Below are 26,723 nucleotides of genomic sequence, written 5' to 3'. Positions count from 1 at the left end.
CTCCAGCCCTTCATCTGTATGTGTCTCATCTGTGTGTGGCTGGGTGTGTTTACATGTTGTGTACATGCCCAAAGCCCCCATGTATCTCTTGCAGTCAGCAGCAGATGTGTTGCAGGATTCATATTCCCAGTTGGCTACGCCAGCACACGAGGGATGCCACAAAAACGAGAAGAAAAAGAAATTGTTCTTTGTTCATCTGTTTTGGTTTCCCCAAAAAAGTAACCGTTTTTTTCTCCGGCGTTCCTTAATCCCCACAACAAACCCCCGCCTCCTTCTCTGTCGACTGCCTGTTACTATGCAGCTCTGTTTCCATGGCAACAGCAAGACTCAGGAGTTAATCTGGCACCAGCTTCTTCTCGCGCAGAGGGCGCTGATGGTCGCGTGTTTTTGTCGAGTGTGTGTGTGTGTTTGTGTATTTGAGTTCCTGACAAACAAAGACACACATGCACACACTCTCTCTCTCTCACTGGCTTGTGTTCCTTTCACAAATGGTGTCAAAATGATAATCCAAATTTAGATCTTCTCCATCACAAAGATGGATTTTGTTTTGTCTGTGTGTTAGTCTGTCGCTGTGTCTGTGCTGGAAATTAGAACAATAACTCTGTGTTGTAGTAAACGTTTTAATCCTTAAATCAACTATGATCAATATTTTTACAATAACATTATATCTAAGGACAAGGGGAAAGCAGCTCAGTTTGGCTTCATCACGCACAACAGTGAGTTTTGTCTCATTGATTTGCACTTTGAACTTTTCTGTTTACGTTAATTCTCCTCGCTCGCTTAGTGTAGCAAGGGGTGAAAAAAGAGCGTAGATGTTTGTGTGTGTTTGCGTGTGTGAGTATTGGCGCTTGTTTTCCTCGCGTTTTACCAGCGTGTGTGATGTTTCTCAGTCACTTGAACATGTGCGTGTTCTTGTGTATAATCACTGCCTCCTTTAACCCGCTCTGCCTTGCTTCCAGATGACAAAGAAATCGCACAAACTCCACTGGGACAATTACTATGACAGCGAGCTGGTCAGTATTATGTCGATGACCCGTTGTTTGTGTGCGTCTGTTTCTCATGGGTGTGCCGTGGTCCTCTGGGTGTTTTGGTGCCAGTCTTGTGCTCGCTTTCTGCTCCACACACTGCTTTCACTGACATGGACTGAAGATGGAGGCGGCCTGGAGTGACCAGCGGCTCGTGCTCCATGAACAAAAAACTGCGTGTCAAGTGTTTAAAGGGATACATTAATGTCATGATTTGAATAATTTAAATATTTTTATATGAATAGATTTTTGTACTAGAGTGTACTCGCTTTTACTAAAGTCATTGACATCTTTTAAAGTGAGCTTTTGGAAGAATTTGACTCTGACAAATGAACAACAGGTAATTTACTATTGTTTAATAACACTGTTACTATCTTTCTAAAGTAATTAGAGTTCTTACATTCCACCTTTCTCTTTGAAACCATGGCAAATGAAAATGGAATCCCTTTAAACTTATTTTTGGCTTTGGATGCTTTGCTGTGGGGAAATGGGTGAATCTGGGAACAACCATTTTTAATGGGAAGGTGCAGGATGTTACCATCAACACTACAAAAACATGTATTATTTGACACATACAGTATGCACCACACAGTGTGGACAATGCAGAGCAGATCAAATAGGTGTTATGAATTTACTTTTATAACTTTTGCAGTCCCAGCATTAATACATTCAAGGTCTGAGGGGAGAAGAAATGCAGAGAGACTGTAAACATATTATTTTTGAAAAATGAGATGGTCTATTTTGAGAATTTCAATCAAATCAGTCCAGTAGTTTTTACGTAATCCTGCTAACAGACAGCAACGAAAACAACCTTCTTTAGCCATAATGATCTGACTTCAAATTGCACTGAATAGAGAGCCATGGCCCAACAGTCCCCTTAACTTAAAGAAAGCCTTATAGCTAAGGCCATATTACATCTCTCAGCTATATGTCGGTAGTAGCTACAGGTTTCTAGCTCTACTTGTTATGATACAGCAGCTGAAGGAAGCTTCCACCCTCCTAAAAACATATTAAAATCCACTAGTTTCAGATTATAATTTGGATCTCCAGGAAATTTCACATACTCATCAATTCCAACCCCTTATATTTTTATTTTATCCATTCACTAGAAATAAAAAGTCCTTTCTCACAATGTAATATAAGGAAAAGAAAAAATCCTGGTTCCGCCCCTGATCCAGATTTGCACAGAAATTGAACAGGGTCTTCTTCCCTGATTGAAAACATATAGGCTGGTTATATCAGAAGTTAACTGTTAACCATAAGCATGTACAGAGGCAGGGCATTTTAACAGTAAACTTTATTATGAACGTCAGTAACAGCCAATTTAGTTTTGAACACATTTTAATATCCTACTTACTATTAATTCAATGGGAACATTTCATTAGTGACCAAAAGGCTTCACATCCTGCAACTTCCCTCTAAGTGTTTGCTCCATGTTGTGTGTGTTTGCCGTGTCATCGCTCTTTGAGCTTGCCACTGTCTTGCCAGCCATCGCCTGAAGTAATGTTTGGTCAGTGGGATTTGTTTTGGGATTAAGCATCTCCTAATAGAAGCTCATGTTTCTTTGACTTTGCCAATGAGCAAACACTTTACATGAGAGTTGATTTGTCTAAATCTAACTCTTTTAGACTCAGCGTATTTCCCTCTTGACTTTGGCTCTTTGCCTCCTACGTTTTGAATCCTCCTCTGATCCAGGAAAGGCTTTCTGAGGACACTAAATCAAGTAAATCCATACCTCAGTATACTCCCTTCTTTCTGAAAGTCTGCCATGGCTTTAATTCACAGTGACATTTCTGCAGAAAAATCTGCATCTCATAGTCCCACTAAAAGTAGCATAGTAAGGAAAATCAGGATTCTTTTGAAAAAAACAAAACGTTTGTCATTCTCTGCTCATAAAGAGTTTAAAACCACAAGCTTCACTGAGAGGTACAAAATAAATCTTAATTTAACAGAAATAAGAATTTTGACATTTATTTTGATAATTTTTTTTAATTTATTTTGATATTATTTTTAATATAATACCATCCAGACAGATGTGAAAGATTTTTATGGATTATTTTAACGCTTTTGATGACTTTTCTCTGAGAATTGGTAACATCAAAACTTTTCAGATTCAGTGGAAATTGAGAAGACAAACATTTTGCTGGCAATTATTGATGTAACATATATCAATGTGTTGATTACTTGGCCTGAGAAGATTGATATCAATGTTTAATGAACTCAGAAACTTAATGAAAAAAAGTCTGCCTTTGACATGAAAGATTACACTGGCTTGCCCCATGATAGCTCCTTTATTCACACAACCTTGTTTGTGTGACTCCTATATACACAGAAACATAACAAAGACTATATAACAAAGCAAAGGTAAAGTGTGGATTCACTTGACCTGCTTCTGAGGAGGTCCAACCTCCAGCAACACTCGAAGTATAAAGAACATATTTATTTTGAAGCATGATCATCCAAATCCAATAATCCATAATGTGAAGTTGGTATTTAAACAGTTGCTTGGTTTGGAAACCAGTGCTTGTTACTACTGGACAGATCCATCCACCAGCGTTTATTCAGAGACAGTTACATCATGTCAATATTGTATGCCTCCAGAACAGCCAGTGGCCAGAGGCATTATGGTCCTGTGTTGTCCGTCCCTTTTTTGTGAATGCGATATCGCAAACAACAAACACAATAAAAGCCTTACCTCCCTGGCAGACGTAATGAATTTCCCAAAATGTTGAACTATTCTTTTAACCGCATGACTTGGAGCGCTCTGCATGTTTCTTTTTCCCCTGACACATCTGTCATATTTTTTCCCTTACACAACTCAACCCCCCACTGTTTGCTGACACACTGTCTCTCTCAAGGGTCAGTCAATGACCTCATCAGTCTGTGACCCCAGCGCCCAAGGATATGATGTCACTGTCTACACACACACACACACACACACACACACACACACACACACACACACACACACACACACACACACACACACACAGAAAGCTCAGCAGCCCTTGACAGCTGTCAGAGCATCTGACCAACCCCTTCGGCCTATTTAACATTTGACCTCTGCCTCTGGTAGATGTGCGTGGGGCACACTGCGGTAAGGAGAGACACTCAGCACTTTGTACAGTGACTGAGTTAAACAGATTCCAGATGCACTGTCTGTAGCTGAAAATAGAAAATAACCAAATGTGAATTTGAAAAGAGATAAAGTATTTGAGTGAAGATCCCAAAGACCAAAAATTTTCTGGATGTTTGCATTTGGTGTGTGCAGTGGGGGGTTTGGTTGTGCGCCTCCTGGTTGTGGGTTTGTGTTTTCTGCCTGTTTGGGTGTCTATGGTTTCTGGTTGTGTGGAATGTCTAGTGACGGGATGGCATGCTGTGTTTGGCAGAGAATAAAGCGGGTGCCATGGCATCATAAATCATGATTAAGTCATTGTAAGTAACAGGAAAGTCTCAACTGGATGCACATAACTTTTAACTGGATCCATGAGGGATGTGTACAAGGGCTCCATGTGTGCAGTCAGCTGGGCTCCTGACTCAATTACTTTTTCAAATTAAGATATCACATTATTTGTTCTATATTAGGAGAGCAGATTGTTTCTTAATCATCCCTCTACTGTTCTCAAGGATCCTTTGTGCGTTTTTTCCTCACTACCATTAGCTAAGATTTTGGTTTTGACCAAACTATTGTCTCACAACTGGCCAAAATTGATCTCTTTATTTTCTCAACTTCCTTCAACGAATCACATTGTGCTGCGTTGGCACAGAGGCCGAACATACCTTGCAATTTGAAAATTGGCTTTTCCCTTGTCCTTCCATCACGCGATGAGCCTCAAAACCCCTTTGTTGCAATTGGAAATGCTTGCTGTAGAAATATACCTCCTGTTGGCCCGGCCCTTACCGACAAGCTCTCAGCCAAAGGAAAACAATGGGGACAGCAGAGAAGAGTGTAGAATGTTCAAGTGTAGAAGTGGCAGATAATGGCAGAGTGTGGATTATGGGTTCCTGTGTCTTCTCTCGCTGGCCGGCCCCTGTGGTATGTGCTAAATACAGCCTGAGAGAGCGGGGGGAGCTGCCGGAGCAGAGACGTGCTGATCTGACCGGAGGGCCTGAGAAAACACACCCACACACACACAAAGAGTTATATCTACACATCCTCGCTCTCTAACTTCTCATATTACTCCTGTGCTTACTCAGTCAGTATCTAAGTCATGGAAGCACTCATCCATTCTTAAAGTCACAATCACTGTATGATATCGGATAGAGGAATGCACATGTGTGCTCACAGCAGGAGATTCTCTGGGAAATTTGTGAAAGCTATGCCCCCAAAACACACTAACTGACCACAGACAGGTCGGTTTGTGACAGTCAGGTCCGGGTAATTACCGTCCTTCAAGTGAGAAAGACACTGGATTTAGTTATTGAAGGCTGACAAGACATGAAGATTATTTCAATAAAAAAGATCAAAGGTTTTTCAGAAACAACTTACCAATCATAAAATTAAATATAGTATGTTTGCATTGAGATGTGGCCACCTGATTTGTTCCTTCTGAACATTATTCCTTATGAGGACTCAAGTGACATATCTTGGACTTTTGACATTTCTGTTGCACACAAGCACTTTCTTCGCAGGATCAAGAGTTTGACATATTATCTCATGAGTTGTTTTGGACCTGACCTAAGACTTGATGGTCATGACCTAGACATATTATAGACTTATTATACTCAACACGTTAAATCAACTATGACCTATATAGAAAAAACGGTGTCCTTCTTGTATTTACTATATATTTTACAAATACATTTCATCATCAGATGTTGTAATCTCCTCTGATGTGCAGCAGCGGTGGTGCAGCTTCAGAGTTCTGTGAACTGAGTCCCGCAGTTGGTCTTTACTTGGTGTGGCTGAACTACTGCAGGTCACTTTAACAGTTTCAGAAAGAAAACTAAAAGCAGCATCAACACAGGCCAAACAGATACTGCACTAGTTTGCAATTATATTTGAATCCCTGTACATTTAATCCCATACACACTCATTTAGCTTGTGCAGGACACTTCACAGTCTTCACCATCTGCAGTGGTCTGTATGGATTCAAACCGAACCGGTTTTAGTCAGGTCAATGTTATACATTCTATCTTCATTACTCTGTGATTCTGATGTCTCTCTCTTCCTCTCCCCCTCTGTGTTTTGTGTGTGTCCACCTGACACCAGCAGGACTGCTTCACCGTGGAAGGAGAGGATCTGAAACACGACTTTGAGCGCCTGCAGCTGGCGATGGAGATGGTCGGCTTCCTCCCCGCCACACGCAAACAGTAAGATGAGCGACGTGATTTTTACAACTTTTAAATGATTCCAGAGCCGTACTCCCACAGCGGGCGAGAGTCAGGCTGAGAAATGTCAAGATGTCTGCACACTCGTCACATGGTGTTCTTACAACACCTCTTCATTTCTTTGATTTCTGCCTCGCACAACTGGTCAACGGCTCAAAGTATTATGAATTTCTAGTTTCCTTTTCTTCTTATTTTCTTGTCTTCTGATTTAGAATTTTGTCATGAGGTTTGTCAGGGATGAACTGCTCTTTCGACGTCATTAAGTTAACAGGCATCAGTCAGGAAGTGTAGCTGTCTCCATACCGGTGACAGACAGTGGCCAGAGTCATTATAGCTCCCTTTCCACTTGTAAAAAAACCCTATCATCTGACTTTTGTCAGCGATGGGAATGGATACAATCAGCATTCATTCCAAAAAGCAAAATATCCCCACTACTGGCAATGGTAAAGGAGTCAATTACCTTATTTAACAAGTGTAGCTACATTTTAAAACCTATGTATACCTGCAAATGTTTGTATAAAAGAGGTGTACTCCTGTTCCTGGGGTCTTATGAACACCCTAAACTTGGAGGAATTTCTTCAAATTTGGTACAAACATTCACATGGACTCAAAAATGACCTGATTACACACCAGATGTCAAAGGAAAATAAGTCTGTATGAATCTACACTGGTCGGCAGAGCAAAACAACCGCAATATTTGTAGTTATCGGATCAGTTCTCTTATGGGAAATACGCAGCTTTCAACCAGATTGTTCCAGTGTGTGTTTGGTGTAACAAAGAAACATCACTGTCTTTTCATCCATTGTAAACAGTGATGGCAGTGGGTTAGTTGCACAAAGTAATGTGAATGTATAACCAATAAATGCCTTTCTTCTTCGTCAGGATTTTCTCACTGCTGTCAGCAATCCTCCATCTGGGCAACATCCGCTACAAGAAGAAGACCTACAGGGACGATTCAATCGACATCTGCAACCCAGAGGTCCTGCCCACCGTCTCAGAGCTGCTAGAGGTGAGCAGGCTTATTACACCTTAAAACCAACAGTGACTCAACAGTATTTAAGATGAAGTTGATCAGGACAATGTCCAAATCTACATCTTTCATATGTTCGTGAAGTAGTCTTTTACTTAGTTGTAATCCAGGTTTCATTGAAAATCCAGTTGAAACAACACATTGACATGTTTGAGTCAGAAAACCCAGAGAGGCTGACTTTATGCTGACATGCAATAATCTAAATACTTTGAAGGATAATAAAAAAACGGGACCAGTAGTTCACCACAGGCCTTTTTTTCTCCCTCAATACTCAGTTTGCTATTTTGTCTTCCAAAGTTGTTCCATTATACATGCCCACTGGAGAGGCTTAAAACTCCACGGACTTGTTGAACTTTAAAAAACAAATCGCATCATTTGAGCAAAGGTTATTTTTCAATGCTTTGTACTCCTTGTAAAAACACTGGGAGAAATTTTGATTCCCATTGCCAAAGTTTGCTTCCAGTGTGTCGATTCGACAAAAAGGCTTTTGGCCAAGCTGTGGGCTCTCAGCACACAAACAGAGCTTGTGGTGACGGCAGAAGGTGAGAGGTGCTTCAGGTCCCAAAGAGCCGTCCAACCATCCCGTACTTCCACAAAGTACTGTTTGTGTAGAAGCTATTTCCAGAGCCCTTGTTTTGGCTTGCATGTTGCGTAGGCTAGGTTTCCCACAAAGGAAAAACTTGTTCTCTTTTTTTATCATACTCAAATTACAACAGAAACAAATCAGATTCATACAATGTCTTTTATTCTATGACTTGTGAACAACTTCTTTTTTCTCCTTGATTTTGAGGTGAAATACTTTTGTAAACCACTTTTTTGTGGATGTGTAGGATGTGTAGTGTGTGCTCGTCCAGTCATGTCCTTGCTCAGACATTACAATCTGAGCTTGACTTTAAAAGGAGATTAGTTTGCTCTTTGGCCGAATTTAGCCTCTCTTCGTCCAATTCAAATCAAATTAGGCAACATCTGATTTCTCCCCGAAAATAATTCATAGATCTTGATTTTAGAAATCAGCCATATTAAGTGCACTGATCCAATAAAAAAATCTGGATCTAGTGAATTAATATGTTGTTTCATAAGTAGACTGTTGGGCCTTGGCAGAGGTATGAATTCTACTACTAATATAAACATATTTTAATATTGTGCTTTAACAACCGGATTTCACTCATGTTAGTGCCTCATTCAGTGTAACTCCAGCAATTTTTTAAAACTATAAAAAGTAAAAAAAATATAGTGTTAAAGGTTGAGTCACTCATTACTTGCAGAATGAACCCAGTAGAATGTTACTTGATAACTATTGCTTAAACATTACTGTGTAGGCAATCATTTTAAGGTTATATTCTTATAAACAGTAGTTTAACTTACAATAAGTTGTGTTGTTTTTATACAATTTCAAAGTAACTAGCAAACGAATGGTATTACGGTTTACAATATTCACCATGAAGTCACAGAAAATGGCAAAACAGTACTGTGAGTAAATGTACTTCATCATATTCCACCAATACTTTTTCTGACCATATTCGAGTCAACAATTATCCTCAGAGTAACCAGGCGGGTCTGAAGTTCTTCACTGTTCTGGACTCTTTATTGTCCACATGACAAATAGAGACTTGGAAAAACATCTCCTTACATGGGTAAATTCACACACAGTCACACACTGGCTGAGGGGGTGTGGAGCGGTCGTCCTCTAACCAGAAGATTGGTGGTTTGACCCAGTCTTTTGCATCTGAACCCCGAATTGTCCGTCATAGAGAATGTCCTTTGATGCATTTGAAAGTGTGTGTATGGGCGAGTGGTAATAAACTGTACTGTAAAGTGCTTTGACTTGTCATCTGGACTAGAGAAGCTCTATATAAATACAGACCATACCCACGAACACTCAATCTGTTCTGATTTACCTTGGGACTGAGGGACGATGTTACTTCCCAGTCCCAGTCCCCTGCTACAAACTGCAACGATTAACCGGATGTGCTTGTTGAGTCACTGACAAAACAATGTCCGACGTGTGCCAGAGACTCCTGTCAACATCACAATGGGGATGTTATGACTGTGAAGCCGGCTGGTAACATCCAGACTGGTGTCGCTCTGACTGTGCAGAGGTCCAGAGTGGCAGTGACGTGCAGCCACATGCTGGCCACATGCTGCGGGGGTTATGTTTTAGTTCAAGTTGTTTGGATATCGGTCATCTGGGGGCAGCGGCCCTTCGTCCAGAGGGACGTATAAAACATTTTTTTAAACGAGGAAGAAGAAAGGGAAGGAAAACAATGCAGCTTCATGTAATAAACACAAAGAAAGAATCGTAATTAAACGGCAGGTCTTGTTACCTCTCTACTGCTGAATCAGATGATACAGAGGTGAGTTAGCAAAGTTTGTTTCAAAAGGTCTATTGAAAAGACAGTAATTATTTTGGTACATAAAATATACAAGCAATTTACAATTAAAATGCCTTTAAATTACTATCATAATTCCTCTATATTCCAAAAATGTAATTGTTTGATGCCAGGATTATACAGACATAAAGACCAGACAAGCGGCCATCGAAATTTCTTACCTTTTTGTTTTATTCATGATGTATGTTTTTATTTTAAGACCTTTTAAATAAACAAGACTACTAAATGGCTTTAATATGCCGTTGAGATTAGCTTAATGCAGTTTTTTGTGGGAAAGCTCAGCCAAAGTTTAATCTGCATGAATATAATTCATGTAATATAACATAATGTAAAATATTTTAGACAGGATGTGATGTGAACCGCTGCTCTCACTACACTAACTGTGGCTTACTCGTGTGACGCGCTGCTAAAGGAGAACTGATCGGCACGAGTGTGGATTGATGCATGAATAGGAATGAAAAGTGGCCTGGACCTCCTGTTTCCTGTGGACGTGAACCTGGAGGAGGAAGTAGGGCTCGCAGGGGCTGATGGACGGCTGACACGCTGGATCCTCTGAGCTGCGGAGCTGAGTGACTAGACCCTAACCAGAAAAATTCCTGAGCATACCGGACACAAGTCCACAGAGAGTAGCTCTCTGTGAACACAAATCCCTCTGAAGTCGGAATTTCTTGAAGGAATATTACCTCTAAAAATACTGAGGCCAGTCCAGTCCAAACGTCTAGTTCATTCATCACAACCTGACATGGGCCAAAAAGATTTGAAATGGGTCCTGTCAGCTTTGTTTAAGTTTTCCTGAACAGTGACCAGGAAAGAATTAGGAAATTATGGCAAAAACAGTACATTTTGTAAGGTCATTAAATGCAGAAATGTAATAGATAGGTGGGCTGTATTCAAAATGCACAGTGTTTGTAACCCTCACATATTCTACATTAAAAACGATATGAGAACATGTTCCAAAGTTTAAGTTAAAATGAGTTAATCAATTCAAGGAGATATCCAGTTTAAAATTCCCCCTTTTTTCCCCCCTGTTAAGGGAAAAGACATTGAGCTGCAGACATATACTTACTGAATTGCCTTGTTTTATCAACTTTATATAACTTTATATAACCTTTGGAAACAGAACAACTGTCACTGATTAGAAGTTTTCGGTTATCTTAAATTCAAAGTGGATGAGTTTCCACTCTGCCAGACTGAGGAAGATGAATCATCATTTCCAGGATACTGTGTCATTAGTCCCCCCTAGTTAAGTTACTGCCCAGTCTGCTGACTAGTTTATGAAAATGAGGAAAAACAAGTTTAGCGAGAAGTAGTCTGAGAGTGACTAGTACTCCTGGAAGGGCTTATGAAGCAAACTGCGCTGGGTCAAAGGTTTATTGGAAAATTGGGACAATGGGGTGTAAGGCAGTGGATCTGATAGTCTGGTCTTAAATGTGATGTCAATCAGTATTAAAAAGGTCATTTAACCTCTTGAATTTATACAGACACCCTAACAAAGAGCTGTATAGGCCATTGCAGTGATCAAAAACGGCACAAAGCTCGACCCAGGAGGCAGAATCAAGCACTGGAGAATCAGTTGTTGTTGCTGTTGTTGTGACAGTGAGTGTTGTTGTGAGTCACACCGGCTGTTGCTACAGCGCGCTGGTCACAGGTGTATTCAAATGTTATTGATATGTCCAATTCACATCAAATTCGACAGTGCTTCCCTTAACAACACACTAGTCAAGTGTGAAGGTGATGCGAATCATGCGATGAATGGCTGTTGAGATTCTAATCACATAAACAAATGATTTATTTTCAACTTGATTTGTTACAGGATTTGAAATCAGCTCTCTTAACACTAACACTGTACTTGCTAATAAAGATTAAGACTTCTACACGAAAAAAACAAAAAGTTGATTTATGAGCAGAATGACTGATCCCAAACCAGAGCTTAACAACATGTGTGTATTATGGTATTAGTGCTTTGATCATAGACGGAGTGGAAAGCCTGTTACCAAGCGACTAATACATAAAAATGTAGCGGCTAAAGACCAATCACCAGGCTGCAGAATAGGCTTTGCTCTTGGTGGACAGATTACCAGAAAGTGTGAAATGAAGTCTGATTATGCCACCCCCCCCCCACCATTCCACTAAGTACACACACACACACACACACAAAGAAAGAGAGCATTCTTTCTGTCGCCTCGATCTGTGTTTATGTCAAAACCTTGACAAAGTAGGCAACTGACAAACACAGATTCATAATGGCATTAACTGTAACATTAACATCCTCACCTTTATGAAGACCTCAGGCAGTGCAGGAAGAGATTACATGCACTCTCACACACACACACACAAACACACACTCACACACACACACACTTAACACGTGGTCTCAGCAGCAGCTGTTCGGCCCACTCCCATAATCCCTGTAGCTGGAGGAGACGTGTGCAGTGACATCTGCTTCTCACAGTGTGGCCCTCTCATCAATGGTTGTACCAGACTGCTGCATGTTATATCATCAAACTGTCAAAATAAAGGTACAAGATATAATTTATAAATGCAGCAGCATGGTTCTCACATATTAGTATGTATCCATCCAATAGCGTGATAAGCTCCTGGTGACTCTCTAACACGGGTGGGTCTCTGCTTCCAGTGACCCTGATCCCTCTCATCTCTGACCTTGTCTCGATTTATTTATTTTTTTCTTAAGGTAAAGGAGGAGATGCTGCTCGAAGCGCTGACGACCAGGAAAACTGTCACTGTCGGAGAAAGGCTCATCGTGCCCTACAAACTTGCTGAGGTGACCATTTTGTAAACACACCATCCACACACAGCAACAAGATATGACACCCATCTGAATCCCATACACTTACAATTCCAAGGAGGCACTTCTCATTGACATTTGCCACACCCCTTTCAGTGACATCACAACAGCAAGACATGATGTCCTTGCTAATTTAAAGTAAAACTCCTGTTGGCTATATTTTGTGAGCACGTAAATTGTTTGGCTTCACATCTCAGACGGTTTACTCGCACACAGTTAGATAGAATGTAACAACATTACTGTAGTTGCACAGCTTAACACTGAAGGTCATTTAACAAAAAAATAGTATAATTGTCTTCCTTGCTAACAATGGTGTGTGTTGTGGAGGTGGGGCTGGAGTAAATTCCAAGCTGTCTTTGGAAAGCATTGTGGAGCTGAACGTTTTGTTGTGAAGTGCGTCAGCTGCAGGGGAGATTCTGTGAGTGTTTGTGTGTGTATACAAGCGTTGGAGCCTGTCTGGGGAGTTTGTTGTGGCACTCCCCCGGCCTCCACCTCGTCTGTCTGAGGCTCTTTTGATAGGGGTCTCTTCCTCTGCAGCTTCCTGTTTCCTGTCGAGTCGAGCAGCAGCCACACGACTTAACCCTGTCCACTCAGCCCTGTTGAATTACAGTCTGCTGAAATGTTTCCTCCAGGATGCCTCAGCAGAGGCTCCTGTGATGTGTATCATAATATCTGTCCTTAATATTCAGTGGGCTCTGTTTATCCCTCCGTCTCTCTGCTTGTTGCTGCAGGGTCTTGTGTCTGAGGAAGGAAACGCTACATCTAGATAGTCTGTTACTCTACTCGGCTCCACCCTCCCCATCTGATCTATGGGTTGGTTTAGCCCAACAATGGTAGCTCCTGCTCCCCCACACCCCCATCCCTGTAGTCATGTGGTCTTGTCTCAGGAATGTGCAACCTCCACTGGAATATGCAGGACATAGGCCAGAAACCAGATCCTACATCTCTCTTTCTCTCTCTAACACATACAGTACATCAACTTTTTTTCTGCATGAGCTCTATAAGTCAGGCTGATTAGGTGTCATGTTATGAAAGTTCTCTTCTCTCCTTCTCGAGCTGGCCTTATCTTTAGAGTGAAACAGAGACAGAGCCAAATAAAAAACAACTTTCAAATCCCAGAAAGAGTGACATTCAGCAGAGGAGACAAGTTAAAAAATGAATCAATAGCACTAAAAGAAAACTAACAATAGTGAAAACACAAGGAAGAAGAGGACTGTTAAAAAGCAACTACGGATATTACAAAAAATATATATTTTGTCATTATTTTTGACAAATGTCCTCATTGAAATTGGTCCCCACAAAGACAGAAGTACAACAGCACACACACACTCACCACAAGATTAGCAATAGTTAAGCCCTGGCCTGATCTGACCGAGGGCAATGGGAGCGAGTTGAGGCCTCCTGTGGAATCCATAACATGCCTGTTTTCATATAAACGTGGAGAAAAACAATAGAACCTGATGAATGTACCCTCAACCTCCAACCACAGTGGAGATGGAGATGGGGAGAGCTGGTTGAATTCGGGTCGCCTGAATTAACTGAATGGTGCCTGGTTGATTGGTTTCAGCATGATTGTGAGAGTAAAAGTAATTATTTGCTCGTGAAGGGAAACTGTGTTCATTGGGCTAATGTATTTACCCTGCCTCTAAATATACGTTTTATTAGATAGTTTAAAGTACCATTAAAATGTTTCATTTAGTTTTCGGGACATTTAAAGGTCTGGTATGTAGAATTAGTGAATTCTAGTGGTGGAATTGCATGTTGCAGCTGAATACCCCTCAGCTCACCCTCCCCTTCCAAACATGAGAGAGAACCTGTGGTAGCCTTCAGTTGTCATAAAAACTCAGAGGGTTTAGTTTGTCCAGTCTGGTTGACTGTAGGAGCATGGCAGCGTCCGTAGAGAGGAATCACTCCTGATCTAAAAATAAAAAATATAAGGGGCTCATTCTAGGGTAAAGAAAACAACAATTTGTAAAATTCAGATGAAACACATTAGTGAAAACATGACTGGGATTAATGTATATTCAATTTCTGCCAATAGATCCCTTTCACCTCAATCTTACACCCTGGACCTTTAGATTTGAATCTGGCTGGATCTATGATATTTTTAAAACGTAGGCCTTTGCTTCACTATTTCAGATGTTTTTGGAACAGATATTTTCCCCTCTGTTAAAAAAACAAATCCATCCACATTCATTTTTCAAAATATCGGCATGTAAGAACGCAAAATCCAATACAAAAGCAAAATAAAGGATGCCAGCCCAGTAGGTGGCAAACATCAGAGAAGAAAGCTGTGGTCCAGGTACTATTGGGTGAGGCAGACGGCTGTGGTGCAATGATGTTACATTGAGCTGCAAGTGTGTGATTAGATCTCCCAGTGTTAGAATGACGCTAGAGTTTTTGAGAATCTACAATTTGGAAGGCGCTTTTAAAAATCGTTTTTTCGTGGCTTAAAGGGACTCTTACCTTTGTTGCATTTGAGAATTACAGCACATTCAAATCATCCCGCCTTCCTCCAATGCCCCACCCCCTCGTTCCCATCCGCGGTGTTTTTTTGAAGAAACTTTATTTACAAGCAGACTGCCTCCGCGCACGCACGTGAGTTTTTGTTTACCAAAGCAATGGATTCGGTAAGTTATATACATTTACATTCACATGCCTTGATGACGCGGGCCTGAATGCGCCACAAGAAGCAGACGGAAAACCTGCATGTCCATGCAGCAAACAGACAGGTCTGTCGGCCAATAAGGTCCTTCGGTCCGAAGAATTTTATTGGTTGAAGTTTTCACTAAATATTATGAGAGTGAAATAATTGTTTGTTTTTACTCCTGGTGGGTCTGTCTTGCATTTTAGAGTGTCATTACCTTATTAATACCAATTTAACCTTATCCACAAAAAGTGTAAAAATGCAACAAAGGTAAGAGTCCCTTTAAACTGTGTTTGCGTGTGGACGAGAGGCCCAAACACAGAGAAACAGTTTGTTTTGCAGTTATCTGCATTACTGTGGACAGGGCGTTAATGTTGTCCTTCTGCTTCTCACAAGCTCAGCGAGTCAATACATCAAACTTCAAACAGGTTCACAGACATTTCCATAGAGTAACGCAGTTAACTGCATCTGTTTTGAAGATTGTGTTTTGGCACTGTTCAACTCAGAAGTTGAACCATGCTCATGTTCCTCGATATCCACACCAAAATGTAAATGTTTGTGACAGGTTTTCTCTCTTTTCTCCACTCCCTCAGCAAAACAGGCCTTACATCACACATTCAGCACAGAAAGGATTTCAAAAACAAAATATGCGAACATTTTCAACGGCAGCCTTGCCACAGAATGTGTATTTAGGAAGGTCAGTGTTCTAGGACTGAAAGAAATAAGTCTCATTCTGGGATCGATAAAGAAAAAACTTTTTATTTCCCACTAAATTTGAAGAAAGTGATAAAGACAATAACAGTGCATAAACTTCAAGACCATAATTATTTACCTGCCTACTAATTCCCCAAACAACTGTCTATATGTGGAACCCCTATCTGACGAATATAGTAGCTTCACACAGGGCACAGTGGCCTAGGGAAGTGCAGTGCAGAATTTGGTTGGATTTTGACCCACGATTAATAAACAGTCAGACGGGACGGTGCAGTTCCATCCTTCAGCCGGCCATGGTGCAAACAATCTCAAACATTTTGGTTGAGCTCTGGTTTGGACTCTCAGTGTATTTGAGTTCTGGGCTGGAAGTCGGTGACAGGCACATATAGGTTAACCTATGTCTTTTAAGATCAGGTGTCCTATTTTTGATGTGGCTCCAGATAATCTGACACCATCATTTCCTCCATCCTGTGTGAGAGACAGACATGAATCAGGTGAAGTGATGGGGGGGCGGGAGCTGCTTCATATAGCAACTGTTTCAATGCGGTAGAAGCGTCACACGGAGAGAGCAGAGGTACTTACCCAGGACAGGGGGATTGTAAAATGTATCAGTTAACATACACTATATAAATACACACACACACACACACATACACTAATTAAAAACATATGCAGATAGGCATATTGTGGTGAAACACACAAAACATCCTGCAGCGAGGAAGCCAGCCGGCCACGTGCTGTGTGCGCTCACGCTGATGTCTCACACCTCCTGTGGTTTTTCAGTAGAAAGAAAGAGAGAAAGAGATGGAAAGAGAAAAACAACTTCACCTCAGCAGAACCTTATAATCACAAACACCAGCACAGACCTGCTTTAACAACCCACACACCGTTACACTTTACAAAAGTCTCTGATGAAGTCCTGCTAATCATTTTGTCAGATTCTTGGGTGGCCCTCCAGAAAAACATTTTTCGACCCATTTGCTCCCAGCCACGCTCTCTCCTTCCCTCCCGGTCCCATTGTGGTGAATAATTGAATTACATGGCAAACACAGCGACAATAAGTGCTCAGTGGGCACGTCAAGTGTTTGTATAAGGATCTGCAAGCCACCCCCACCCATGCCTCCCCCCAGGATCCTGGAGAAGCATTTAAATCGTGGTTCTTTTTTTAACCTTGTCTTTTTCATTTTTACATAACTTTGTGGGAAGACAGACGTCACAGGCCTGCTTGCTAAAAATATCATACACAATCAATAATGCAAGAGCAGAGAGGCAGCTTTTAAAATGCTTCATCACGGCTCTTGGCTGCATGTGGCCTCAGCAGGCGGTGTTTGGAACAGTCCTTCGCAGAGAGTGCATCCGCAGTGGGGCTTGATCAAGTTCACAGTGTCCCACAAAGAGTTTTTTTTATCATTATATAACTGATTTAGGACATTTTGTTGTTCTTGTAGGCTGGGTCTGTGCCTGCTTTTATTTATTGCTTCAGGATTGGTCAGACTGACTTCCTCTGGTTGCTTTCCTTATGGCGATAAAACGGTGTATGTTGTTCAATTTTTCTTTAACCAGGAAAACCACAAACACAGAACATGCTTTAACTGCAATAACAGAGTAGAACTGTATTGGTCCCCTACACATGTGACAGCCCTCTATGTTTCATATCTCCACTGACAAATATCATAATTACACTGGATTTTATAATGACCAGGTAATAACCAGGTCCTGACCTTTGACTCCATCCTCATGATCAGACTGACTGACTGCTTTATTTAGTTTTTTCATTACCCCTGACCTCTATTTTATATACATTTTTACAATGCATGTTGTCACTTCTGATCTTGAATCACATTGAGTCAATGCTTGTCATATTTAATAAGCTATATAAATAACTTGACTTGACCATATATATTTTATAAATATTACCGAGCTGTCCGTATAGAAAGATGTCACCTCTATGTTTAATTTGGCCTTTTAAGTACTGATTGGTAGGGGATTGCTTTCAATGGACACAACAATGTCAGACACCAAACAAATTGAACTGTAGCGGTCCAATGTGTCTGCTACACTTGTCTTCATGTCGTTCACCATGGAGAAATGTTAAGAAGTTAATTTTGTATTATTGTATTAAATGGTTGAATTTGTGAAGAAGTGCGATGCAATGTTACAGCTGCAGCTTGTCTTCAGTGGGAGTTTAGGTATTTATCTTTAGCGTGAGGATCCTAATGCTCTATTTAAAAATGTTCATGACAACCAGCAGAACTTAACTGGCTGTTGTTGTATACATAACCTGTGATTTACCATTCATGTGTTTGGCTTGTTGTGGTTTCATTCGGTTAGTAGTATTTATGAAGAAGGGTGTGATTTGTGTTGTCACCAGAGGTGGACAAAGGTTGACATCCTCTGCTGTATTACATCTTCTCTGATTGGATTAAACTATTTGGGGTTCTTGCTATTAAAATGATTGGACAACATGTTGAACAAGACTAAAGAAACCACCCAGTCATAATGGGGGCCAATTCAATCATAACACCTCCAGCTGCCAAAGAACGTGCTCTTGTGTCCAAGTCTCTGTTTAACCCCTCAACTCTTATATCAGCCTAGCAAAGCTTTCATTGTGTGACCACATTCGCTCTTGGGCTTGTTGAGACATAATAGCCTGTCTTGGCAGTGTTGTTTTTTTATGGATCCAAAAGTGATCCATGAAAAAGTTGTCCAAGTTGTGATCTGCAAGTCTGGAAGCAAACAGGGCTCTGACTTGAGCTCAAACTTTTACATTCGCCAAAGAGCTTTAGTTTTTCGTCTGGGTTTGTATAGCCATTTTCAGGCAGAAACTCGGGAGAATGCCCACAAAATTGGGTCTGGATTTCTCTGCCTTTCACACATGAACAATGCAGCAGGAGATTCTCCGCTCAGACGCAACAACGCAGAAATCTGGTGGATTCAGGTGAGGGGTGGAGCATCAGGCAGAGGCAGGACACGTTCATTCATTCTGCTGCGGAGAACCCTTTTCCCTCTGAGATATTAAAATGTATCAGCCGGTGGTTTTGACAAAGGAAACCCCAATGCTAATGATCAGAAATAAGCTGACATGCTCTGTCTGTCTGTCTGTCTGTGTGTGTGTGTGCAGGTGGGCACTGTGAGGGACTCCATGGCCAAGTCACTGTACAGTGCGCTGTTCGACTGGATTGTGTTCAGGACCAACCACGCCCTGCTCAACAACAAGGACCTGGAGGACAGTTCAAAGGTGGGAGGTCTCTCATGTTTTAACAAGCGTCGTTGTAACATACTGGGAAAAACCTTCTTTCATCACATTTTGAAAACTTCATAAGTTTTAGGATTCTTTTTTCATGTAAATGTTGGAATGACCTCGCACTCATAGTAACAGTGCTCTTCATATCCCACTTAGTGTTTGTTAATTGTACTGTGCCAGTCTCACGTTCTATTTATGTATTTATTTATCTTTTCGTCTATTTATTTAACTATTTATTTATTTTATTGATTAAGTGCCTCGGTACGACAAATGTGAATTAAGTGTGTTAAGTGAATTGCCATGGTAACATACAGTGTACGAGTTCAATAGTTATATTGTATTATAGTATATGATTTATAGTGACAGTGTTATGTCTTGTGCTATGTTTGTTAAAATGAACTTTCAGTTGGACCAAACACAATACTCTCGGATGGCAGTCTCTTCAATTCTCTTCAAAAGTGTAGCTATATCATAAAAGGAAAATTTAACCAATTGCAATGATTGATTTATACCTTACATCAGTGACCTTAACTCTAGACATAATAACAATCATCTCCAGTTTCGTGTCTTCTCTCACTTACATAACTTTCAAACATTTGAACATTTTCTGTGCATGAGCTGATGAGAGCAACACTCAAGCTCAGGGGCCCCTAAATTTTATATCCTAGTTTTTTTCCAAAACATCTGATATATGAAATATGAATTTTCCAGTGTTTTAATATAAATCTCACAGAATTTATACAGGTTTCTGTCCATATTGAATTGTTTTCCCACAAATTAATTATATTTGTAAATATGATTTAAAATTCAGAAACTAGTTAAAACGGATAGGATATTAAAAAGGTGTATGGGCATTGAGTTTTATTTGTTTGACATTCGACTGTAAGCTGGTACAATCAATAACATCATCAATAACGTTGTGCTTTTGAAACATGTCCGCTGTAAAAAAAAAAAATAGAAAAGTCTGTTATACTAAAAAACATTTTTTAGCTCCTGATGGATAAACAGACGTTTTCCATTCATCCTCACTCATGTCGTCCCTTTGTTCTTTCTACCCTTCTTAGTGTTTATTTGTACAAACTGGGCTCCCTATCCTGCTCTCTGTCTGAATGTCTGTCTGAATATCTGCCTGTCTGTCTGCCTGTCTGTCTGCCTGTCTGTCTGTCTGTCTGTCTGTCTGTCTGTCTGTCTGTCTGTCTGTCTGTCTGTCTGTCTGTCTGTCTGTCTGTCTGTCTGTCTGTCTGTCTGTCTGTCTGTCTGTCCGCATGTCTGTCTGTCTGTCTGTCTGTCTGTCTGTCTGTCTGTCTGCCTGCCTGCCTGCCTGCCTGCCTGCCTGCCTGCCTGCCTGCCTGCCTGCCTGTCTGTCTGTCTGTCTGTCTGTCTGTCTGTCTGTCTGTCTGTCTGTCTGTCTGTCTGTCTGTCTGTCTGTCTGTCTGTCTGTCTGTCTGTCTGTCTGTCTGTCTGTCTGTCTGTCTGTCTGTCTGTCTGTCTGTCTGTCTGTCTGTCTGTCTGTCTGTCTGTCTGTCTGTCTGTCTGTCTGTCTGTCTGTCTGTCTGTCTGTCTGTCTGTCTGTCTGTCTGTCTGTCTGTCTGTCTGTCTGTCTGTCTGTCTGTCTGTCTGTCTGTCTGTCTGTCTGTCTGTCTGTCTGTCTGTCTGTCTGTCTGTCTGTCTGTCTGTCTGTCTGTCTGTCTGTCTGTCTGTCTGTCTGTCTGTCTGTCTGTCTGTCTGTCTGTCTGTCTGTCTGTCTGTCTGTCTGTCTGTCTGTCTGTCTGTCTGTCTGTCTGTCTGTCTGTCTGTCTGTCTGTCTGTCTGTCTGTCTGTCTGTCTGTCTGTCTGTCTGTCTGTCTGTCTGTCTGTCTGTCTGTCTGTCTGTCTGTCTGTCTGTCTGTCTGTCTGTCTGTCTGTCTGTCTGTCTGTCTGTCTGTCTGTCTGTCTGTCTGTCTGTCTGTCTGTCTGTCTGTCTGTCTGTCTGTCTGTCTGTCTGTCTGTCTGTCTGTCTGTCTGTCTGTCTGTCTGTCTGTCTGTCTGTCTGTCTGTCTGTCTGTCTGTCTGTCTGTCTGTCTGTCTGTCTGTCTGTCTGTCTGTCTGTCTGTCTGTCTGTCTGTCTGTCTGTCTGTCTGTCTGTCTGTCTGTCTGTCTGTCTGTCTGTCTGTCTGTCTGTCTGTCTGTCTGTCTGTCTGTCTGTCTGTCTGTCTGTCTGTCTGTCTGTCTGTCTGTCTGTCTGTCTGTCTGTCTGTCTGTCTGTCTGTCTGTCTGTCTGTCTGTCTGTCTGTCTGTCTGTCTGTCTGTCTGTCTGTCTGTCTGTCTGTCTGTCTGTCTGTCTGTCTGTCTGTCTGTCTGTCTGTCTGTCTGTCTGTCTGTCTGTCTGTCTGTCTGTCTGTCTGTCTGTCTGTCTGTCTGTCTGTCTGTCTGTCTGTCTGTCTGTCTGTCTGTCTGTCTGTCTGTCTGTCTGTCTGTCTGTCTGTCTGTCTGTCTGTCTGTCTGTCTGTCTGTCTGTCTGTCTGTCTGTCTGTCTGTCTGTCTGTCTGTCTGTCTGTCTGTCTGTCTGTCTGTCTGTCTGTCTGAATATCTGTCTGAATATCTGTCTGAATATCTGTCTGTCTGTCTCTCTGTCCGCCTGTCTGTCTGTCTCTCTGTCCGCCTGTCTATCTGTCTGTCAGTCTGTATATCTGTCCGCATGTCTGTCTGTCCGTCCGTCTGTCTGCCTCTCTGTCTCTCTGGCTGGCTGGTTTGCTTCCTTTACTCCCAGAGGCTGAGAGGCTGGAAGTGTTGTGATATGGAATACCACTGTGTGCGTGTGTGTGTGTGTGTGTGCGTGCGCCTGTGCATATTGGGAGTGGCAGCTGGCAAGTCATACCCAGTGGAGGCATCGTAAGGATTAGAAAACTGATCATTCAGTGTGTGTTTGTGCCCGTCTGCGTGTGTGTATGCAGAGTGTGGTGTTAGTGTTTGTGCGCGTTTGTGTGTGTGTGCAGAGTGTGTGCGCATGACAGGAATATTGGGCAGATGGCATCAAGTTCCCCTTTGCTCAGTTTACTCCCTGTGGCCCTTTTCTGTCCCTCTGCAGTGTGTGTCTGTGCGTGTGCCTGGACACACGTGCATGTGTGTTGATGTCATCTGTGTGTGCTTTTCAGGGGGTGGATGAGGTTTTACTTTCTGTCAAGGTCATTGTTCTTATGTGCACATCACAGTGGATGCATGCAGTGTGTGTTCATGTTTTGTATGTTTTAATGCCTGAATAAAAAATAGCCCTTGAGAGAGAAATAAAACACTGCTGAATAAATGTAAATGAAATTGGACAGCACTTGAACAGTCCATTTCATAATTAAAGGCTGTCTTTGCCTCCTTTTAGATGGTGCATGTTAAAAAGATTTATGATGACATGAATCTTACTGACACCCAGAGGTCACCTGTGTCACTGGAGCTCTAAAGGATGAGATTTTATAAGAAACAAAATAGAATTAATGATGATAAAGGATCACAGATGTTTACAGTGTAAAACTTACCATAATTCTTATGATGAATAACAACACACATATTTCAAATATGGACAAAAGAATGAGCTCTGTGGTTTTCTTTATAGATCCTGTCCATAGGAGTCCTCGACATCTTTGGTTTTGAGGATTATGAGAGCAACAGCTTTGAACAGTTCTGCATCAACTTTGCCAACGAGCGACTCCAGCACTACTTCAACCAGCACATCTTCAAATTAGAACAGGTAGAGTGATATTTCTATATCCACTTTCCTTTCATCCCTTTCCTTTCCTTTCCTTTCCTTTCCTTTCCTTTCCTTTCCTTTCCTTTCCTTTGGTATCTTCTCCTTCTAGACAATGATTATTGTGCACTAGCTGATAACACATCATTGCTTTTTGTGTTTCGCTGCCAGTATGACAATGTTATCAACACGCAGACATTCATACATGAAGTGCTGCCCTGTGCCTCGGTGTGTGATGACGTCAGTTGATGCACTGGCGTCACATTATTTTGGCAGCCACATGTTCTTAAAAATGCCTCGATGCTTCTGTTTGGTTTCCTTGATGGAGTAAAGAATTGGTGCTGAGAGCTTCCTTTACAAATGGAAGACACAATAACTCCCCAGTTGGTTTGGGTAGAAGAAGATTTACATGGTGCGCAAGTGTGCACAGCAACAGTTCATACTCACACACAAGTGAACTGATGTGGGGTGAGCAGGCATGGATGGTCTTTTTTACACTCTTGCAGTCTTAAAACCATAGGGTTGGAAGATATGCAGGGGCACAAGTCAGTATCAGCGAATGCATGGAAGAGCTCCTCGTAACGCAGAATGCAAAATCACCTATTTGGGTTATTTTAGGTTTAAATCTGGAAGCTGAAGGACCTGAATGTGGTAGTTTGTCATCTTTGTACTGAATTTTAAATCATATTCACAACCTTCTAGCACCACAAATAATTCCCTGTGCTACATGCAAATAATTAAGACGATGATGTTGTTTTTACCCAGGCTGAGCTTACAGAAGCATCCGATGTGTTTGTGTATCGCTGTGCGTGTTTTGGTGTTTTTCTGCATGACAGAGCGAGAGAGAGAAAGGGAGGGAGCAGAGTCAGGATGGGATGAATGAATGAGTACTGATATTGTGGCGGTGGCAACAATCAACGTGTGGACATTCAGAAGCGTATGGACCTTAGATCCGTGTCGGCGAGCGGAGTCCAGCTGGACTGACTGAATTCATTCTCAAGGAGGTAGACCATTACATTAGCAAAATAAAACTAAATATTGTCGCAAAAAACAGCCTAAAAAACAATCAACTATGGGCCCTGCCAATCGCTGATAGAAGATTTATTCTTCCATTTGCCCAACCTTATCAGAACAAAGCTTGCAGAAAGCTTTAGTCTTGTTCGAGCAGTAGTCTTGCTGTTAACAACACAGGCCATGACTAGCAACATAAGGTTAAATTGGCCATCGCTTTGTGTGATGATCTGCATCTCCACAGTCCTTTCCCTTGTCATCACTTTATCCTCTCTGAAGCACAACCGCCTGCTTTCACCTTGAAACGCTCCATTTTACAAAGAGTCTTGCTCTCCCTCCCCGACTCTGCTCCTTCCTCTTTTATCCTGCTAGTTTGATGTTTTCTTTCCAACGTTCATTCAATGCTAAAGTTTTATCTTAATCAGGTATTATCCGAAGAATTGGCTACAGAGTTTACCCACAGTTTGCCTCTCACAACTCAGCAGGAGGTTTTCTGCAAAGATGCGTTCACGACAGCATCAATCCTCCGCATTATTTGGGTGAGAGGTGGAGCAGCCGTGTGCAGCAGGCCGAGGCAGGAAGTGATACATTAATTCCACTGCAGAGATCACGTTTCTTGGGGAAAAAACACCTGCATCAGCTCGTCTCCATAAACTCTCTTGACATCTTTGCCGGTGTCTTCTACGTGTATGGCTGCGCTTTTCACCTGGATAAATGAGTTTTCTTTGTTTTTGCTCTCAGTGAATACAGTGGGAGATACCCCTCTGTCATTTCACATCAAATTCTCCTGAATTTCTTTGGACTTTATAATAGGAGGTATAGCTGCACGATATTTGGAAAATGCCATAACGTTGTTGAATGTTGCCATGCTGTATGACTAGCGATAAATATACAGATGCTTAAGTATACGGTGTAAAAGTCTTCCTGCTTTGGGTCTGCTGCTTACATAGACCCTAAATAGTGAGTAGCCGATGCAGACACTGAAAAAAATGAAATTCATTATTTCCATTCCAACAAAATGGTTTTATTGTAAAGATTCCCCCTGGCTATGGACGCTCCACAGCCCGGCCAGCGCCACCAAGTTCGGGGGTAAACACCCAGGGAGTCATGCACAGCTCCACTAAGTTCGTTTATCACACTGCCATCTCCTCTGGATCTCCATACATTGTCTACAAAATTCTGTTGTTGTTACCTTTCTCTCAGGATCTTGGAATATAATAAAGAAGCAATTATTTTATAGTAATCAACCGTTTATAGACATCAATTTGGCCCGGGACAAATGTGATCACCAGCAGTTTCCACTGTACTTAATTCTCATGTTATTAAACAAATTAACTTCAAATAAGTGTGTGACTTTTGACAGCATGTCAGCATTCTGGAATCGATAGTCAATTTTAATTAGCCTTATTATGCAACACAAAATTGAACACTAAATATAACAAAAATATACTAATGACTGGTAATGACCTGCATGTAGAGGAATGTGAACAGCAGTAACAAACACACTTTGATTTCTCTTGGCAGATAATATGGTCAACATCTCAACATTGAAGATATGCTTCCCACTTGCATTACAGTTCTGAGCTGTAAACTAAATTACATTTCTGCTCTTGAAATTTGCTAACACTGGTTTTAATATCAAATTTAACACCAAATTTATGAAAACAAATCGACATTTATAAGTTGAAAATAACTCACGTCCCTAACCCGTCAAACTGCCGAAATACCAACATCCTCTTATCAAAGGTTGCCTTCCCCTGACACCAGCGATACTTTTTAAATGTGAATCTGGATAGCTGCACACATTTTCAAATCTATGCTGCAACTAAACCTCTAAACCAGCACTTCGTCTACCATTCAGAGACGTCCACATCCTTCCTGCTGCTTCAGCCCTGGCTGTACACACTTTTGGGACAGAAGTCAAGTTAAGTGGAAGGCTTCTGGACACCAGAGTTTCCTGGCAGCCAAGACCTCGGCCGTGACCACGTGCCAGTGGTCCGAACGGCTCGGAACAACAATGGTTTAACCCTGGCTGTCTAAGCACTGGCCTTCTGTGTTGGCAGTTTAAACCGTTGAGGATGGTTTGGGCCATCAGGAAACTGTGTGGGCGACATTCTTGTTTCAAAAGTCTGTTTACTGCTACTGGTGCCTGCGTGCGTGCGTGCGTGTTGGGGGAAGGCCCGCCTCTCAATTTGTAATTTAAACATTTAACTAATCATCTCTCCATCCACCTCCGCTGCATAAAGCCTTGTATTCCTCATCCCAATAGAGTCTAAGCTCTGTCCCCACTGTACATTGCTCAACCTTCCTTATTTACAGAAGCTAATTTGTTGTAATCTCTAATTTTAGCATAATGTTGTCTGCCACTCATCTGTGGATAAGTAGCCTCACCGAGCCTCAATAACTTCATTCTAGGAGGCCAACCCTATAGTTGTTGATTATGGAAACTGTGGATATAAGAAACCTACACATCACTTCAGTGCTTGCTGTAAGCTCCACACACCATGGCGAAGAGAAGCATATTATGACTGACAACACTTTATTCTTTACTTCAGTAGTACCAGACTTCAGACCATTTGCAAGCAACCAATCTGCAGGTTGATCATTCCTTTGATTACTTTGTGCCGGATCGCCACGTCCCCCTGACATCATAGTGCAAACAGCTTTAATTATGTAGCTTGGTTAAGTTAGCACACGCACTTATCGAAGTGAGAGGCCTCTGAATGGCCTTGCTCTGTCTTCTTTTCATTAAATTTCTTCACCATTGCTCTCACAACCACATGTGCTGATAAGAGAGACGTCAGCTCCTG

At 41.6% G+C, this 26,723-nt stretch overlaps 1 protein-coding gene across 1 annotated transcript in view; it reads left to right on the top strand.

The window, feature by feature from the left end:
• Positions 1-26,723, top strand: part of LOC133009208 (unconventional myosin-IXAa-like) — a 107,823-nt gene that overhangs the window by 40,816 nt on the left and 40,284 nt on the right. Inside the window, exons 5-10 of the mRNA XM_061076639.1 lie at positions 960-1,013; positions 6,238-6,338; positions 7,239-7,365; positions 12,469-12,558; positions 19,065-19,181; positions 22,771-22,905. Coding sequence (XP_060932622.1) covers positions 960-1,013; positions 6,238-6,338; positions 7,239-7,365; positions 12,469-12,558; positions 19,065-19,181; positions 22,771-22,905 — 624 coding nt within the window. The remainder of the gene's footprint in view (positions 1-959; positions 1,014-6,237; positions 6,339-7,238; positions 7,366-12,468; positions 12,559-19,064; positions 19,182-22,770; positions 22,906-26,723) is intronic.

Source organism: Limanda limanda, chromosome 8 (assembly GCF_963576545.1).
Source record: "Limanda limanda chromosome 8, fLimLim1.1, whole genome shotgun sequence".
In the NCBI taxonomy this organism is placed as follows: Eukaryota; Metazoa; Chordata; class Actinopteri; order Pleuronectiformes; family Pleuronectidae; genus Limanda; species Limanda limanda.
Note: the sequence above shows the minus strand (reverse complement) of the source record. Positions and strands in the feature narration are given on the sequence as shown.